The sequence below is a fragment of the Rana temporaria genome, chromosome 8, assembly GCF_905171775.1.
Source record: "Rana temporaria chromosome 8, aRanTem1.1, whole genome shotgun sequence".
Lineage (NCBI taxonomy): Eukaryota > Metazoa > Chordata > Amphibia > Anura > Ranidae > Rana > Rana temporaria.
In genome coordinates, this window is record NC_053496.1 from 128,984,737 (window position 1) to 129,002,138 (window position 17,402).

The 17,402-nt window shown below is 39.6% G+C and overlaps 1 protein-coding gene across 1 annotated transcript in view; it reads left to right on the plus strand.

Moving 5' to 3' along the window:
* The first annotated feature begins 3,471 nt into the window (after nucleotides 1–3,471).
* Nucleotides 3,472–17,402, plus strand: part of SH2D4B (SH2 domain containing 4B) — a 119,171-nt gene continuing 105,240 nt past the window's right edge. Inside the window, exon 1 of the mRNA XM_040322199.1 lies at nucleotides 3,472–4,206. Within this exon, the coding sequence (XP_040178133.1) occupies nucleotides 4,023–4,206 (184 nt within the window). The 5' untranslated portion in view covers nucleotides 3,472–4,022. The remainder of the gene's footprint in view (nucleotides 4,207–17,402) is intronic.

A 17,402-nucleotide genomic window follows, 5' to 3' on the forward strand; every position in this document is an offset into this window, starting at 1 on the left:
CCTATGGCACCACCCCGCCTCACCAAATGCTAGAAGATCAGTGCCAGCGATAATGCCATAAGGCCATAAATAATAGAATGCCACAATCAGAGATAGTGAGATTTATTAAAAAATTTACAAGATAGCACTCATATTTTTTTAATATTTTACAGAAACATTGGTACTTATTGGCAAATGATCGAATGGTGAGGAAATATGTAAGAGATCTTCCATAGGTTACATATAAAAGAGCATGCTCCATCAGGGATAGGCTCACAAGAAGTAATTTTCAGGAAAAAATAGGAAATAGTAAACAATGGGACTGATTTACCAAGCCTTTGCTCCATGACTCATGGAGCAAAGCCAGGAGTAACAGCCGTTTTTACATTTACTAAAGAAATACGCCGGCAGTGCAGTGTATTTCTTTATTTACTAAAATGCCTAGTGCGCCCCGGAGAGGGCGCATGGTGCGCCTGTATAGACCTCGGGAGGTTCATTTGCATACTGGGCATGCGTACACTGCAATTTCGGAGATTCACGCATGCCTTGTCAGTACGCCGGGAAAATCTTGGTAAATTCCAAGTGGCGTAGCTGTAATTGCGCGGGTTGACGCAGCGCACGTGAATCCCGAACTGTTTTGCAGCTTACGCTGACCATGAAGGGGAACTCTGCGCCAAATTTCAAACCAAAAACCGTTGCGAGTTCCCCTCCAGGTGCATACCAGGCTCTTAGGCTTGGTCTGGAACGTAGGGGGTTAAACCTACACCGAAAAACAGCGTGGGGTTCCCCCCAGATCCAGACCAAGCCCTTATCCCAAGCACGCAGTCTGGCCGGACAGGAATGGGGGTGGGGACGAGCGAGCGCCCCCCTCCTGAGCCATACCAGACCGCATGCCCTCAACATGGGGGAGTGTGTGCTTTGGGGGAGGGGGGCACTGCCCATGTTGAGGGCATGTGGCCTGGTATGGTTCAGGAGAGGGGGGGCCGCACTCTGTCCCCCCCTCTTTTCTGCGGCCGGCCAGGTTAACTTCCTTGGATAATTGGTCTGGTGTGGATTTTTGGGGGGACTCCACGCCTTTTTTTTTATTTAGGGTAGAGTTCCCCTTAAAATCCACACCAGACCTGAAGGGTCTGGTATGGATATTTGGGGGGACCCCGACGTAATTTTTTTATTTTTTACGGCGGGGTCCCCCTTAATATCCATTCCAGACCTGAAGGGCCTGGCAATTGAATTTGGGGGGACCCCCACGCTATTTTTTTTTTTTTTGAATGAATCCTCTCAGAATTGCCGGGAGCCAACAATTCATTATAGCCGCGAGTGAATTTTAAATGCCTTTTTATCTTTCAGAATGTCATTTTGTGCAGGGACTGTTCTAAGTACGGGAAAAATGCGCTATTTCACATGCTAACTTTACACCCCCTCTAGGTATGAAATTTAAAGGAATATTTCACTTTTATTGTTTCACTTTAAGCATTATTAAAATCACTGCTCCCGAAAAACGGCCGTTTAAAAAAAAAAAAAAAAGCATTGATACATGTCCCCTGGGGCAGGACTCAGGTCCCCAAACACTTTTTAGGACAAAACTTTCATATTAGCCTTTAAAATGAACACTTTTGATTTCTCCTATAGACTTCTATAGGGAGTTCGGCGGCGGCTTTACATATTACTTGCAATGTGCCCGCTGCTACGCTGGTTAATGCGCCTAATTAAGGATTCATCTGGAGTACTAATTAAGCTATGACCCACAGTAAACAAGTGTGGGTCTTGTGATTATTGCAATTGGATCTTTGAAAATAAGTACTTTTATTACCAAACGGCAGTACACATTCTTTAAAACACTTTCTGACCTGCCAGACCAGGGGGTGTGTATATTATTTCTTGTTAGTGTGGTGCGTACTATGTACAATTAGACATCCAGGGTCAGGCTTGGAGACCAGTAGCTATAGCAGTAGAGAGGCTCCCACTAACCAGTAGGATAAATACACAAGCAGATCACCCTGCCAGATGGTGCAGGCTCATCTGAGGTGTGGGGTATAAGTACTAACCATTGTTCACCAAAGCTCCTGAAGGTGGAGACGGGTTTTGCTGACCGTACCAGGTCACGGTCCTCAGGATTGTCCAACCAGGAGGTAAGCAAGACGGGGTTTAGTAGCAGATATAGCAGGTAGGGATCAAGCCAAAGTATAATCAGTAAACAAGCCAAAGGTCAGTAACAAGTGGTTAAAGCTTGGGATCAAGCAAAAGCATAGTCGAGGAATAAGCCAAAGGTCAGTACAGATTGGTAGCAACAATACAGACGGCAGCAGAAGTGACAACAGTGATATATTGGTTGGAGAGCACAATAATCCGGCAAAGACATAGCTAAAATAAGAAATTCATGCAAGGAGCAAAGGGTTCAAAGTTCAAAAGAAACAAGGTTCAAGCCAGGATCAATCAAAGAATTGTCCAGGGAGCAGTTCAGCTTTGTAGGTGGCTCAGCAAGAAGAGACACAACAGAGAGTTGCAGGTTCAGACCTGGGTCCTGACAGTGAGATTTGTATATTATCCCTCTATATAGTTCCATTATTTCCCATAAAATAAATAAAAACATAGACCTAACCAAATTAAGCACAATAAAATAACTAAAAGTACAACAAAAAAACACACAACAGTAACCCTACAAGCAAAACAACCAGTAGACAAGATAATCAACCATTACATTTAACAGGAACATCCTTATCCTAACACAACACACGTGTCTCTCTTCTGACTCCCTTGTCTTTTTCCTTTAGGGCCCTTTCACACTGGGGCATTTTTCAAGCGCTTTAGCGTTAAAAAAGCGCCTGTAAAACGCCTGAAAGAAGCTGCATCTGCAATCCCAATGTGAAAACTCGAGTGCTTTCACACTAAAGCGCCTGAAAAACACCCCAGTGTGAAAGTGGTCTTAGCGTTAAAAAAAAGCGCCTGAAAGAAGCTGCATCTGCAATCCCAATGTGAAAGCCTGAGTGCTTTCACACTGAGGCGCTGAGCTGGCAGGGCGTCAAAAAAAGTCCTGCATGCAGCTTCTTTGCAGCGCTTTAGGAGCGGTTAATACACCGCTCCTAAAGCCCCCTTCCCATTGAGGAAGCTTTTTTTAACGCCAAAGCGCCTGAAAAGCGCCTCAGTGTGAAAGGGGTCTTAGCAGCGCTTTGCCAGCGTTTTTCAGGCGCTGGCAGTGTGAAAGGCCTCTGAAAGCACTTGGGCTTTCACATTGGGATTGCAGATGAGGCTTCTTTCAGGCGCTTTACAGGCTTTTTTTAAACGCCAAAGCGCCTAAAAAACGCCCGAAAAACGCCCCAGTGTGAAAGGGGTCTTAGGGTCCCATAAACATTTACAGGCACTGTGCCTACCTATTATAAGGGATTTACTTTAGCTGTACTGTACTGTGATGTACTTGCTAGCAGGTTCTGTTTGGTAAAGTTATATTTAGTTTCCTCTGTTATATCTTAAAAATTTACAGGAACATCTTTGCTTTGTGTTCTGGCACTGCAGTTCCTCCAGCAACAGAATGGTTATTCAAAGAGTGAAACTTCATACCCTGTCGCCTAGCACAAGGCTGCCCTATGCAGTAATCGGATGGCACTCAGTACAAAACCAAGCCTTCCTGTCTGTCACCAGAGACCAGTTGCCATTGAAGGCTGAACAGCTTTGACATGGATATTGCCGGTGTAGCTGTTACTTTAACCATGACATCACTGAAAACATTGTTATCCTGAGCACACATTGCTTCAAAGCCAGAAACAAACCAACCATAGAGAGGTGTGTACTACTGTTATGCCTTTTAGAGTTACCCGTTTCACCTGAGGCTTTTGCATTTTTACTTGACGTCTTTATAGCCTCTTCATTGTCAGTTTAGTTTTCTAATAACTTTGCTCCTAGTTCCCTATTTAATTCTCACCATGATGTCCACTCTAGTAATGCACTTCCTTCACAGGTTGTGAAAATGGAAGTATGACAGTTGCAGGAATTTGGTGGGAATAAGTTTATTTTTGTGTGTTTGATCATAAAGAGGATTCCCTACCATCATGTTGCAGCAGATTTTAAGGGATATGTACATCGACCCTGATCTTTTGGCTGAGCTGAATGAGGAGCAGAAACAAATCCTCTTCTACAAAATGAGGGAAGAGCAAATAAGACGTTGGAATGAATGGGATAAAATGCTGGACAAAGAGGAATCGAAGATGAAGATCAAAGCCAAGTTCCAACACAGTAAGTCATTTTGAAATTAAGACAACACTACTTGGAATGGAAAATATAATCTGTTTGACCCTAAGGCCACATGCACATAGGCGTAATAAAATATTCCTGTGTACGCTTGATCTTTCTGCTAGAAGCTGATAGAAAAAGCAAGCTTAAAAATGCTTGTTTTGACGCCTAATTGTGCGTGTTTATGCACATTTACACACGCATGTCATTTATGCCTGTATGCATGTAAATTTAGATGTATGCATGTAAATTTATTCTGTTGGTTAGAAAAATAATTTATTCTAGTCTCTAAAATGCATTAACATGCATTTATGCGCATATACACACATAAGTAAGTGCAAATATGCTTTTACAGGAAAGTGTGCGTGAATATCCCCCACCCCCTTTAATGCAGCATGCAAATATATGTGTTAAATGCCTGCATGTGCATGGACACATTAACTAACATGCAGCTGTCTTGTGTGTAAAAATCTGTAAAATGCCAGATGCTTCTGAGGCCGGGTTCACATATGTGCGGCTGCGGTTTGCAGCCTGGGTCCGGTGCGTTTCTGTTCATTCTGTTCATTGGTTCAGGTGCGAATCAAGTCTGAATTTTTGGCACCTGAACCCGGACACAAAAACTCACAGGATGCTTTCGGAAACTGCACCGTGGTTGCTCTGGATATTAATGAACCAGCTCCATTGAGAGCCGGTCACAATTACATGTCATGCAAATTGGATGCGGTTAAAACACATATGTAAACTTGGCCTGAAAGCAGACTTGTCATGCCCACATTCATGAAGGTTCATTTGTCTAATTTCATGTATTTTTGTATGTTATTATTATTGAAGGAATGATACCGCTCTAAAAGCTACCGACCCCTCGAATTGCTAACGCCTTACTGAAACTGAGAGGTGCTGGCTCTGCATGGGTGCATGGAATCGGAAAAACATCCTGGACTGCCGCACTCTGTTAAACAACATCTTTATTGGATAACATCTGATCAAAACATAATCCAAAATGATGCAGTCAAGATGAAAACGTGGACAACAGGACAAAAAATGGGTAACATGTTTCACATCGTAAGATGCTTCACATCGTAAGATGAGTAAACATCTTATGATGTGAAACATGTTAGCCATTTTTTGTCCTGTTATCCACCTTTTCTTTTTGACTGCACCATTTTGGAGTATGTTTTGATTTGATTTTATCCAATAAAGACGTTGTTTAACAGAGTGTGGCAGTCCAGGATTTTTTTTCCAATTCCATGTTATTATTATTATCATAACTTTTGTTTTTTCTCAGTTAGACTAAGGTATCCTATAGGACTGTATAATTTAAAATACTGATACAAGTAACCATAATAATAATAAAAAAAATCTGTTAAAGTGTATGTATAGTCAAATCTATTTTTATTACAGTTGTCAGCGAAACAGGTGCCTTCATTGAAAACTTTCCTCTTACCTGTTGTTCTGGTGAACAATGTAATGTTTTGGATGTCCCATCACGATATGTCTCAGCATTAGGGTTCACCAGAACCAATAGAGTATTTGAACCTACCTAGCAGGCACAAAATAAATCTTTGACCAGGATTCTAATTTTCCTCTACTTGGTCCACAAATGGTTTTTGATATACAGTACATATAAATTTTAATTTCAAACAAATTACTACACAGCATCCACAGGTTAGTTAAATGCATTGGTTGACATAGTCTTCACTGACACATAACTTCCCATTAGGGTATAGGCTTAAATCCATTTTGTAACAAGGCTGCATCTGTCCATGTGAAAAAATATATATATATATTTTATAAATAATACTGCCTCACGTTAATCCAAAAAATAAAGCTAAGGTTTCAAAATTCATAAGTCAAAATAAAACTGCACTAACATAAAAAATTATATTATTAATTGGAGTAGTGAAAAGTCTATAAGAGATTGTGCAAAAACAAGCCCATAAGGTGACATGATTTCCATATAATTCTTATACTGTGGATAACTTCACAGCAAAAAGTTGTGACGGTAGAGAAAAAGCAACCTCCACCTCCATAGAATGATGGCTTACCAGCTCTTGAGACCTCCTGTTATGGAAGGTCTAAGACACTTGTGGCTCTACACCCGGCCGGGGCCCTTGATCATCCAGGGGGTTCATGCTGTGAATCGATCACAGAGGGGTTTCAAAAAAGAAATAAACCTTTATTAGTGTAAAATCTTAGGGTTTATTGTATATAAAAATAGATGTTGCACTCACATTAATAAGAGAATAAAAATCACATAGAACAAAACAAGCTGGCTGGCTCACAATGCAGCCCATAATCCAGGACTGGCGCAAACACAGTGACGTCAGAACGCCGCCTTTCCTGCGCGTTTTGTCACAAATTACACTGTCCTGGGGCACTATACTGTATATTCATGTGCCAAAATTGAGAAAGCATTTAGAATATGATCTAAATGTAGATGCCCAGAATAAAAATTCTGAGAAAGCCATAGGCATCAAAGACTGAGCGGAATAGCACTAATAAAGAATATTTACATTTAAAATAAGATTAAAATGATATATATTTTATGGACTTAATTTATAAACATTCTTCAAAAGCTTTTGTATTTTAAACTATTTGTTTTGCCTTACTTTCATATGAAAGGCAAAATCCTACACATGCACCATAAGAGACTCGTGGATTTCTACAAACATTCCTTCTGCATCGCTGCAGTTGTCACTGATGCCAGAAAATAGACAGTATCTTAGTAGCAATATGTACTAAAGTTTTGATTTTTTCATTGTTAAGCTTTCAAATCCTGTGCATTACAGTAGATGCAGCCAAGGAAATGTCAAGGAATTATTTATTATTTTGTTTTATTTTTAATGAATATATACGCAATATAAAAAAAATTTCCTTACGAAGTCTGAGACCATCATCCAACAATGTTCTTTCCATAAAAGCGTTGCTTTATTGATAAGACACATAAAATAAAGGACATGTGAAGATTATGATAGTTGAAGGCAATATAAAATGTTCATGTCTTAGATAAAATAAATAGTTGAAACTTTGGTTTAATAATGCAAGTCATGTTTGAACTTAGACTAACCTTGCTAGCACAATAAACATCTTTGAAGCAACGCATCCCTTTATATGGTACCAATATTTTCATTAGATTTACAGAAATACATTGTGTACCTGTTGCTATGCAACATGTGAACAGCTTAGTGGCATATATAAAATGATATTACAGTCTAGTCATCACTCATAGGAGCTAAGCTCTCTGGAATACAAGGAAACGTGTTTTTGATAGGCCTATTTCTACTCAAGTGTAAATAAACCGTTTCGCTGCTAGATCATCTTTCCATTTTTTTTAATGTGTAGAATAAAAATGCACCCAATGGACTTAAGCCACTACAGATCCCCTCAAGCCATACATTTCTGGCATATTAGAGGTTATATAAAATGAATAGATAGTATTGTTGTTTTTGTACACCCCAGGAGTCTTGCTCAAATGTTGATCAGAGCAAAAGAAAAGCATGCTAAAATTATTTGTAGTATGTACACAGGATGTTCTCCGAACTTTCAATTGAATAAAACATATGAGACTGTATTTACTTAAAGCTTATCTAAACCCAAGAATACAAATTGCTAGTATTGCAGTTTAGCAGTCCTTAGATATAATTGGTGCATTCTTTTTATTTTTCACACTTTTTTTTTATTTTTTACTGTAACCTGGTAATCCTGCCATTAACTCACTTCCAGTCCTAAGGTGACAATTGTACTGAGAAGTGTTGTCACTCTAGGACAGGGAGGGTGTTAAAGTGGATGTAAACCCTCCATACACCCAGTGAAGTGAACGGCCTCAGATGATACACAGGGATGAAACTAATCTCCCTACATAGGTTTTACATTTATATATGTTTAGAAAGCTGAGATTGTGTTAGGAGATGTTCTCTTCCTGGTTAACACAGAGTGTGATGTCTGGGCATACAGCCAAGATAGCTAACATTGCTGATTGGAGGAAAGGCACACACCCCCTCTCATCATAGACAGAGACTCTCAGAGGTGTTTTGTAACAGGGCCAGCTCCCTGCTAATCTATTTTAGCAACCCCCCCTGACAGAAGATTCAGGCTGCTTTTGTCTAAAAAGTCTGAGAATTTGTCAGAAGTTATCAGGCTGATAACAGAGGAATGGTTCAGGAGAGAGCTACAGGACTTAGCTCATTGAAGAGAGATAACAAAATACTGCAGATATATGTTCCTAGCTTAAATTTCACAAATCAGGTTTACATCCACTTTAAGACTAAAAAACAGTGGCCCAGATTCTCAAAGGGCTTACGACGGCGCAACGCCATGTACGCCGTCGTAAGTCCTAATCTGGGCCGTCGTATATGTGCGACTGATTCTTAGAATCAGTTACGCATAGATATCCATTAGATCCGACAGGTGTAAGGCTCTTTGTCGCTTTGATCGGGTCTTGAATCTAGTACCCAGAAGCAAAGTCATGACATCACTTCCGGTTTACAGAAGACTTAAACGCGCCAAATTTAAACAAATGTTTAAAACAGCTAAACTTTGCGTTTTGAATGCTTTTAAGTGCAAAGGAGGGATTTGGGGTCTTATAAATTCCTCCATAAAGAGTACCTGTCACTGCCTATCACTTTCACAAGGGATGCTTACATTCCTTCTGACAGCAATAAAAGTGATCAGAAAACTTTTTTCAAAGGAAAGTTTAAAAATAAAATAAAATAAATAATTATTTATTTATAAATATTTTTGAAAGAGCCTCATCCCCCTGTGCTTGTGCGCGGAAGTGAACACATACGTAAGTAGCAACCGCAAATGTAAACACATGTGATTAAGGTCTTCATTCACATATGCTTTGCTCTCTGAAGAACGATTCAAATTCAGATCACTCTTCAGAAAGCATTTGACAGGCAAGAAGGAGGCATCCTAAAACCTTTTCACCATTTGTTTTAACACCTTAAACACTGCACTAGCACAAAGCAACTGTGTGCATTGCATTCACTTGAATAGGTCATGTTCAAAAGGAGGTATAATTCCTGTCATGGCCACAAAGCAAAGCACCATGACCACAGCATCTGTACACCCCCAGCCACTGCCTCTGCAGCTAAAAGGGGTAGCGCGTAACTTTATTGACGTTTATGCACTTCAGCACATTGGGATGTGCTGTGGTGCCATGAGTTGTATTGCATAAAAATTCAGGCATACTGCATATGCATGCAATGCTTCACACCTCACCACAGCATTATGGTGTGAAGGTACATAGAAAACAACTGTGACCCATGTGCCTTAGTGCTAAGGCCACATTGATCTGTGCAGATCAATGCAGCTCAACACAGATAGTGAGAATGAGCCCTTAAAGTCCATTTAAAACTACACTGCTCACATGGAAACAATGCTACAGAATGAACAGGGTTCTTGTCAGAACAGCAAATCAATAGCTAAAACAATTATGCCATGGACGGGCTTAGAACAATGAAAACTGTTGTGTTAATGCCACAGACAAACTGCATCATGTATGCATTTTTTATTTTTCCTATAGTTATACTTTAAAGTATATGAAACGTCTATTTTGTTTGTTTTTATTTTTAAATGGTTAAAACTCCTGCATGGTTGTTTTGCCATCTGTGTCCCAAAGGGGACATTTCCCTTTAATTGCTGCGCTGTAGACACAACAGAAAAAGATTGGAGGCAATCTCTCCAAAGTGAGGGAAATGCCCTTTTTTTTATTGTGTATAAAATTAGAAAACATTACCGTACAGATAGCTTCAGAAAAAAGAAATAAAGACATATGGGACATTGGTACATCTTATAAGGATACGGTTCATAAAGGCATGAATAGACTAATACATTTCAGGATATACTGTAATTACAAAACAGTCAAATAGGCATCAAAGATTAACCTATAATATCATATCAGGAGGGATACAGTGGGGACCAAGGACTCCATAAATGCCCCTAACTTTCAGACCCAGTGGCAATGCTCACTTCAACAAATAAAAAGTGTGACTCTATCTTTTGGGGACACAGGCAGCAATTAAACCAGACAAAAGCTCTAACTACTTATTTATCACTCAGCTTTAGATACACTTTAATTTTAAAAGAATAACTAAATGGTTTTCACTGAATTCCATACATGTTTAGATTCCTCTTTTTAAATCTTATGAAACGTTTCTTTCTTGAATTGTTTGTTAATCCCCCCCCAAAAAAAGCAGACTCTGGCCTCTAAATCAGATTACACAGCGTAGCGCTTGTGCTGTGTAATCTGCCCCCCTCTGAACTGTAAACAAAACACCTAAACCTACTACTTCCTGTATGCCCTCTCTAATCAGATGATGATAACCAGGGCAGATCTGCCCTGATCACTGTGGTTAAAGTGCCTCCCTCTGTGATAGGCTGCCTGCTCTCTGCTCTCCTCTCGTCCCCCTCACCCCCTCCTTCCTGCCTGTTAGCTCCCTCGCTGTCTGTCTCCGGCCCAGCCCCACCCCCGTTGCTATTATTTTAATAATAAAATATAACATTTGTCACTGCCAGCCCCTCTATTAGATGCTGGCATAGCACTCTGTGTAAGTTGTATTTAAAAAAAAGAGCCGTGTAAGAGCTGAATATCAGCTGTCTTCAGACCGGTCACGTGACTCGTGGTCGCTTTCCAACTCCAATCGGTGGCCTCTGCAGGGGAGACGAGTGGCAACGTGATTTCCCTCTGATGTCAGAAGGAGGTCACAGCCCCTCCCACAGAAGACATCTTTTAGAGCTGGAAAGCAGCCGTGAGTGATGTGACCTGCCTGAAGACAGCTGAAATTCAGTATTTACAGCGTTCGTTTTTGTAAATACAACATACACAGTGTGCTATGCCAGTCTTTTAATATTGCCCTAACAACCACTTTAACTATACAAAAACTTAGAATACATGCATTCATAGAAAACATTTTTTACCTTTTAAAGGGGTTGTAAAGGTTTGTTTTTTTATTTTCTAAATAGGTTCCTTTAATCTAGTGCATTGTTGGTTCACTTACCTTTTCCTTCGATTTCCCTTCTAAATGTTTTTTTTCTTTGTCTGAATTTGGAACTTCCTGTTCCTCCTCAGTGAACTTGCCACCATCATTCAATCGGTGGTTAGTCAGCCAGAACAGCTTACTGAGGAGAAACAGGAAGTGAGAAATTCAGACAAAGAAAACAAAGAAAAAAAAAACATTTAGAAGGAAAATCAAGGGAAAAGTTAAGTGAACCAACAATGCACTAGCTTAAAGGAACCTTTTTTGAAAATAAAAAACAAACCTTTACAACCCCTTTAAGAATCTGAATAGAATTCAGCACCATGGACAGCATTGCTTCCCACAGACTCTACAGCAGAATTCAAAGCCTATGGAAAAGGGTGCATTTACAATTTCATTTAGGAAAATATATTTTTAATTACCTTGGTGGACCAGAAGAAAACACGCCTCAGAAACACCGATCCATTAATTTTAATTGTATTGAGTTACAATGTATTCCAAAAGACAAAAATTAGCAATTAACTGCCTGGAATGTAAGAAAAAAAAAGCATTCTGTGCTCCTTTACCGTCCTCCTGGCATTTCTTTGTATTACTTGCTGATTGAATTCTGTGCACATTTTGTTAGGTGAAGTTTTACTTTAACTTGCACATTATCTTGACAGTCAAACTGCAGTTTAAAATAACCCCACTTCACCCGACAATTTTCTCTACAATGAGGTTCTCCTTTTAATAGTATTGATGAGCCTCAGCCCTGTGGAGGAAAATGCAGCAATCAAATCAATGGTTCACGTTATCATTGTTATCAATAGTGAGCCCCCGTTCGACGGCGACATGATTGGAAAATGTGCTACAGATGTTCCACAGGGATTCTGTGGATGGCTTATACCCGGATAAAGATTTGCAAGAATAACATTCTCAAATTAAATTAGCACATTAGGTTGTAATGTTCTTCAATTATGCTGGGTTGAGATTGCCTTTCAAAGCAAGCTTATTAGTTCAAGAAATGAACTTGGAAAGAATATGATACTCAACTGCTCTGTCCTTTATCATGGACCATTGAAATCTGAATAGTATTAAGAATGGCTTACATGTTTAAACACAGCCACACTTTAATGTGAATGGCAAAAACCACTATATCTAAAATAAAAATGTTAACTGATGTAAAGACATTTATAATTCAATTCATAGGTATGTCTGTAGAAGTTCTCCTTTATAGGAATTTAGACATTTCACATCGTATTAACAGTTTCAAGACAAAACCATTTTATGTTATAAATCACAAAAATTAGCAAAATGAGTAGATTATACATCTGTTACAGTATGTTTCTGCTTCGATTACTGGATAAAAAAATACCTTTAAATCTGTTTTCCCCATATCCCCAATTTATCTTCAACACAGCTGTGTATACTGTGTATGTATATATATATATATATATATATATATATATATATATATATATATATATATATATTGTAAGATTGGGGGGGATCAGACTCCAGCGGTAGGTGCATTTTCCTGTGAGTACGCCAGTCCAGAACTGAGCTTTTAAGGGCCTGGTAGCCCACTTTTATTTAAAAGCACAAAAGTTCACAAATACAACAGTATTTCTGCATCTTGCATAACCAACAGTTTATCCTCCTGGCTTACATATTTGCCATCCGGCTGTTTCAGGCCTTTAGGCTAGGCCTAAGTTCTGTTCCTCAGAACAAACAGTTTCCTAGGGATAAGCTCAAACCTAGCTTTCTCCTAATAAGCGTCTTGCTGCTCAATCATCAAACGACATCTGCCTCTTGCAGACATGCATGATCTAGCTGCACCCATGCAGCATCTCTGACTCCTCTCAGAGGGATTGGGAATCCACCTGATTCCCAGGAACAGACTTCCTGTCTTTTGGGTGGGGCCCTGAGCCATGTCAGGTCAGAAATAAAAAGCCAAAGACACAGCTGTGCATTTAATGTGTCTTTCTCTCCAAAATCTGGCATAAACCAGCAATTGTTCACATAGCACAGAGTCCCGCCATCACTATATATATATATATATATATATATATATATATATATATATATATATATATATATATATATATATACACATGGCCCAGCAATATATTTACATGGCCCAGCAATTTTTCCAGAAAATCAAGTAATTCTCACAGAAAAGTATTGCAGTAACACATGTTTTGCAATACACATGTTTATTCCCTTTGTGTGTATTGGAACAAAACAAAAACAGGTAGGAAAAAAACAAACAAATTGGACATAATGTTAGACAAAACTCCAAAAATGGGCTGGTCAAAATTATTAACACCCTTTCAAAATTGTGGATAAATAAGATTGTTCCAAGCGTGTGATGCTCCTTTAAACTCACCTGGGGCAAGGAACAGGTGTGGGCAATATCAAAATCACACCTGAAAGCAGATAAAAAGGAGAGAAGTTCACTTAGTCTTTGCATTGTGTGTCTGTGTGTGCCACACTAAGCATGGACAACAGAAAGAGGAGAAGAGAACTGTCTGAGGACTTGAGAACCAAAATTGTGGAAAAATATCAACAATCTCAAGGTTACAAGTCCATCTCCGTAGATCTAGATTTGCCTTTCAACACAGTGCGCAACATTATCAAGAAGTTTGCAACCCATGGCACTGTAGCTAATCTCTCTGGGCGTGGACGGAAGAGAAAAATTGATGAAAGCTTGCAGGCTCAGGGTGCATCAGTGTCAGCGTCAACTATCCGTCAAACATTTAAATGAAATGAAACACTATGGCAGGAGACCCAGGAGGACCCCACTGCTGACACAGAGACATAAAAAAGCAAAACTACAGTTTGCCAAAATGTACTTGAGTAAGAGAAAATCTTTCTGGGAAAACGTCTTGTGGACAGATGAGACCAAGATAGAGCTATTTGGTAAAGCACATCATTCTACTGTTTACCGAAAACAGAATGAGGCCTACAAAGAAAAGAACACAGTACGTACAGTGAAATATGGTGGAGGTTCAATGATGTTTTGGGGTTGTTTTGCTGCCTCTGGCACTGGGTGCCTTAAATGTGTGCAAGGCATCATGAAATCTGAAGATTACCAAAGGATTTTGGGTCGCACTGTAGAGCCCAGTGTCAGAAATCTGGGTTTGCGTCCGAGATCTTGGGTCTTCCAGCAGGACAATGACCCCAAACATACGTCAAAAAGCACCCAGAAATAGCGCTAAAGAGTTCTAAAGTGGCCAGCAATGAGTCCAGATCTAAATCCCATTGAACACTTGTGGAGAGATCTTAAAATTGCTGTTGGGAAAAGGCACCCTTCCAATAAGAGAGACCTGGAGCAGTTTGCAAAGGAAGAGTGGTCCAATATTCTGAGTGAGAGGTGTAAGAAGCTTATTGATGGTTATAGGAAGCGACTGATTTCAGTGATTTTTTCCAAAGGGTGTGCCACCAAATATTAAGTTAAGGGTGCCAAGAATTTTGACCAGCCCATTTTTTGAGTTTTGTGTGACATTATGTCCAATTTGCTTATTTTCCTCCCTTTTTTGTTTTGTTCCAATACACACAAAGGGAATAAACATGTGTATAGCAAAACATGAAAATTTTCTGGGGTGCCAACAATTTCAGCCATGACTATATATATATATATATATATATATATATATATATATATATATTAGGGCTGTGGAAAGTTACTATTAATTCCTTGATTAATTGTTAATTGTTTTGATCGATCAAAATTCTTTTGATCGGTACTCACCTCTCCGCCAGCTTCAGGGAGTTCCGTCGGAGATCTGGTGACACCGGCGGGGCTCTCCGTGTCCATCTTTTTCATCCTGTGATTGGAGCATTGTGAAAAGGGAAGGGTGTTGCCTTGGTTACCAGTGTCATTGGCATAGAGCTCAGCACTACTCCCCCTTCTCGACACTATGCATCCTGGGTTTTGTAGTCTGGTGACCTGTCGGGATTCACGAGCATGCGCAATTGCGCCTATCTGCCCGTCTCGCTCCCGGTGACGTTAGACGCTATAAATACCTGCTCTCGTGGCTATGCCGTGCTGAGAGCAGGGGGACTTGTGCATGGCGGTTTATAGCAACTGTATGGTAAGCTTCCATACATATGGCCTGGTGGATTGTTAACTCTGTATCTGCAATGTCTCTTTTAACCCCCCTGCAACTCCTTATTTTTTCCTTCTTTTTTCTTTCTTTATAAGTTTTTCAGTTAAAGAAAAAAAACGTCCTGGATATTAATATTGCATCTTTACAAGTAATTAACATGGTGAGACTTTTATCCGCTACTGTCTCTAATGTTATAGAGACTTACCAGTATTTATTCTCTCGCTTTCTCTCTTTCAAAGTTTAAAATTATTTTGCTTTGGAACTTAGCTAATGCTTTAATCTTGGAGAAGGATATGGGGGTTTTAGTTGATCATAAGCTCAATAATGGCATGCAATGCCAAGCTGCGGTTTCCAAAGCGAGCAAAGTCCTTTCTTGTATTAAGAGAGGTATGGATTCCAGAGAGAGATATATAATTTTTCCCCTGTACAAATCATCAGTAAGACCTCATCTGGAATATGCAGTTCAGTTTTGGGCACCAGTTCTCAAAAAGGATATCAGGGAACTGGAGAAAGTGCAGAGATGGGCAACCAAACTGATAAGAGGCATGGAGGAGCTCAGCTATGAGGAAAGATTAGAAGAACTACATTTATTCACACTTGAGAAGAGGAGAATAACGGGGGATATGATCAACATGTACAAATATATAAGGGGTCCATATAGTGAACTTGGTGTTGAGTTATTCACTTTACAGTCAACACTGAGGACAAGGGGGCATTCTTTACATCTAGAGGAAAAGAGATTTCATCTCCAAATACGGAAAGGTTTCTTCACAGTAAAAGCTGTGAAAATGTGGAACAGACTCCTTCCAAAGGTGGTTCTGGCCAGCTCAGTAGATTGCTTTAAGAAAGGCCTGGATTTTTTGTAATACTAATTGTATGTCTTTTCATCTGCATAGCTGTAATAGCATGATTTGCCATTGCACTCCCCTGAAGAAGCTTTATTAGCGAAACATGTTGGGACCATGTGACTTTTTCATCTTGGCTTAATTACAACCCGCTATATTGTGACCACCATATTTTGCTATGTGAATTTACTAGGATCAGCATTTTATTGATGTATATTTAAATAAATATATATATTTTTTTATACATTGACTAAAGAGTTCTTTATCATTGTTATACAAATATTCATTGCATCGAAAAAAAAATCCCTTATTCCTCCTTTACCCTCAATTTTCTAATATTTTTGTTTGGAATGTGGTGCCTACAATTTCTGGTGTTTCATTTGTGATTGGACTACTTTAGTATAAAATTTAGTAACACTGTCTTGAGGGTTCCCAAAGACATGGGGAGAATTTTGGCATGTGTTGAGTAAATGACAGATGATTTTGCTTATGACATTAAAGTGGTTGTAAAGATACAAAGAATTTTGCTTTAGTGCATTCTAGACAAAAAAACTTCTGTGTGCAGCAGCTCCCCTAACCCCCCTAATACTTACCTAAACCCCCTCTCGATCCAGCGAGTCACGGCTCTGTGTGTGAATGGCTGTGTGTGAAATAGCTCATCCAGGATAATGTAGTGGATGGATTCCTCTCTGCATGGTTCTCCTCTCTTCACGTTCTCCCTAGTCTTTGGGGAGGTAAGAATGGCAGCATTCTCCCTAAGAGGAATACCTGGACTTTTCATTAAGAAAACAAGGCACGGATCTCAGAATACTCTCTCTTATGGTGAAGGGATCTTGGTTATGGAATTTTGTTGGTGGACTCTGTTTGTAAGACGATATCTTGCCATTGCTGTAGCCTGGCTGATGTAATTAAAATGTATTTTGTTAATTCAGCAAGTGTTGAAAAGCATTGCAGCTAGTACAGCCGGGATAGCCTTATTCTTTCAAGCATAGGGTACATCTCCTGAACAGTAGCCACGTGCTCTGGGACTGTGGGGTCTCTAGGTTAAGCCAAGATGGATTTCAAGTAGGGATGGTTTGCTTATGGTGTGCTAGCCACTATAGTGAACAGAACCAAGGTAACCCCCACGACCATAGGACTTCTGATGGCCATGGTCACCACACAAGCTGGGCTGTAAAGATTTAAAGTGGATGTAAACCCGATTTTTTTTTGACGTCACAATGTACAGTATAAGATTTCCTATCATCTGTGCCCAGTTTTGCCACACAGAGTTAATCCAGCTC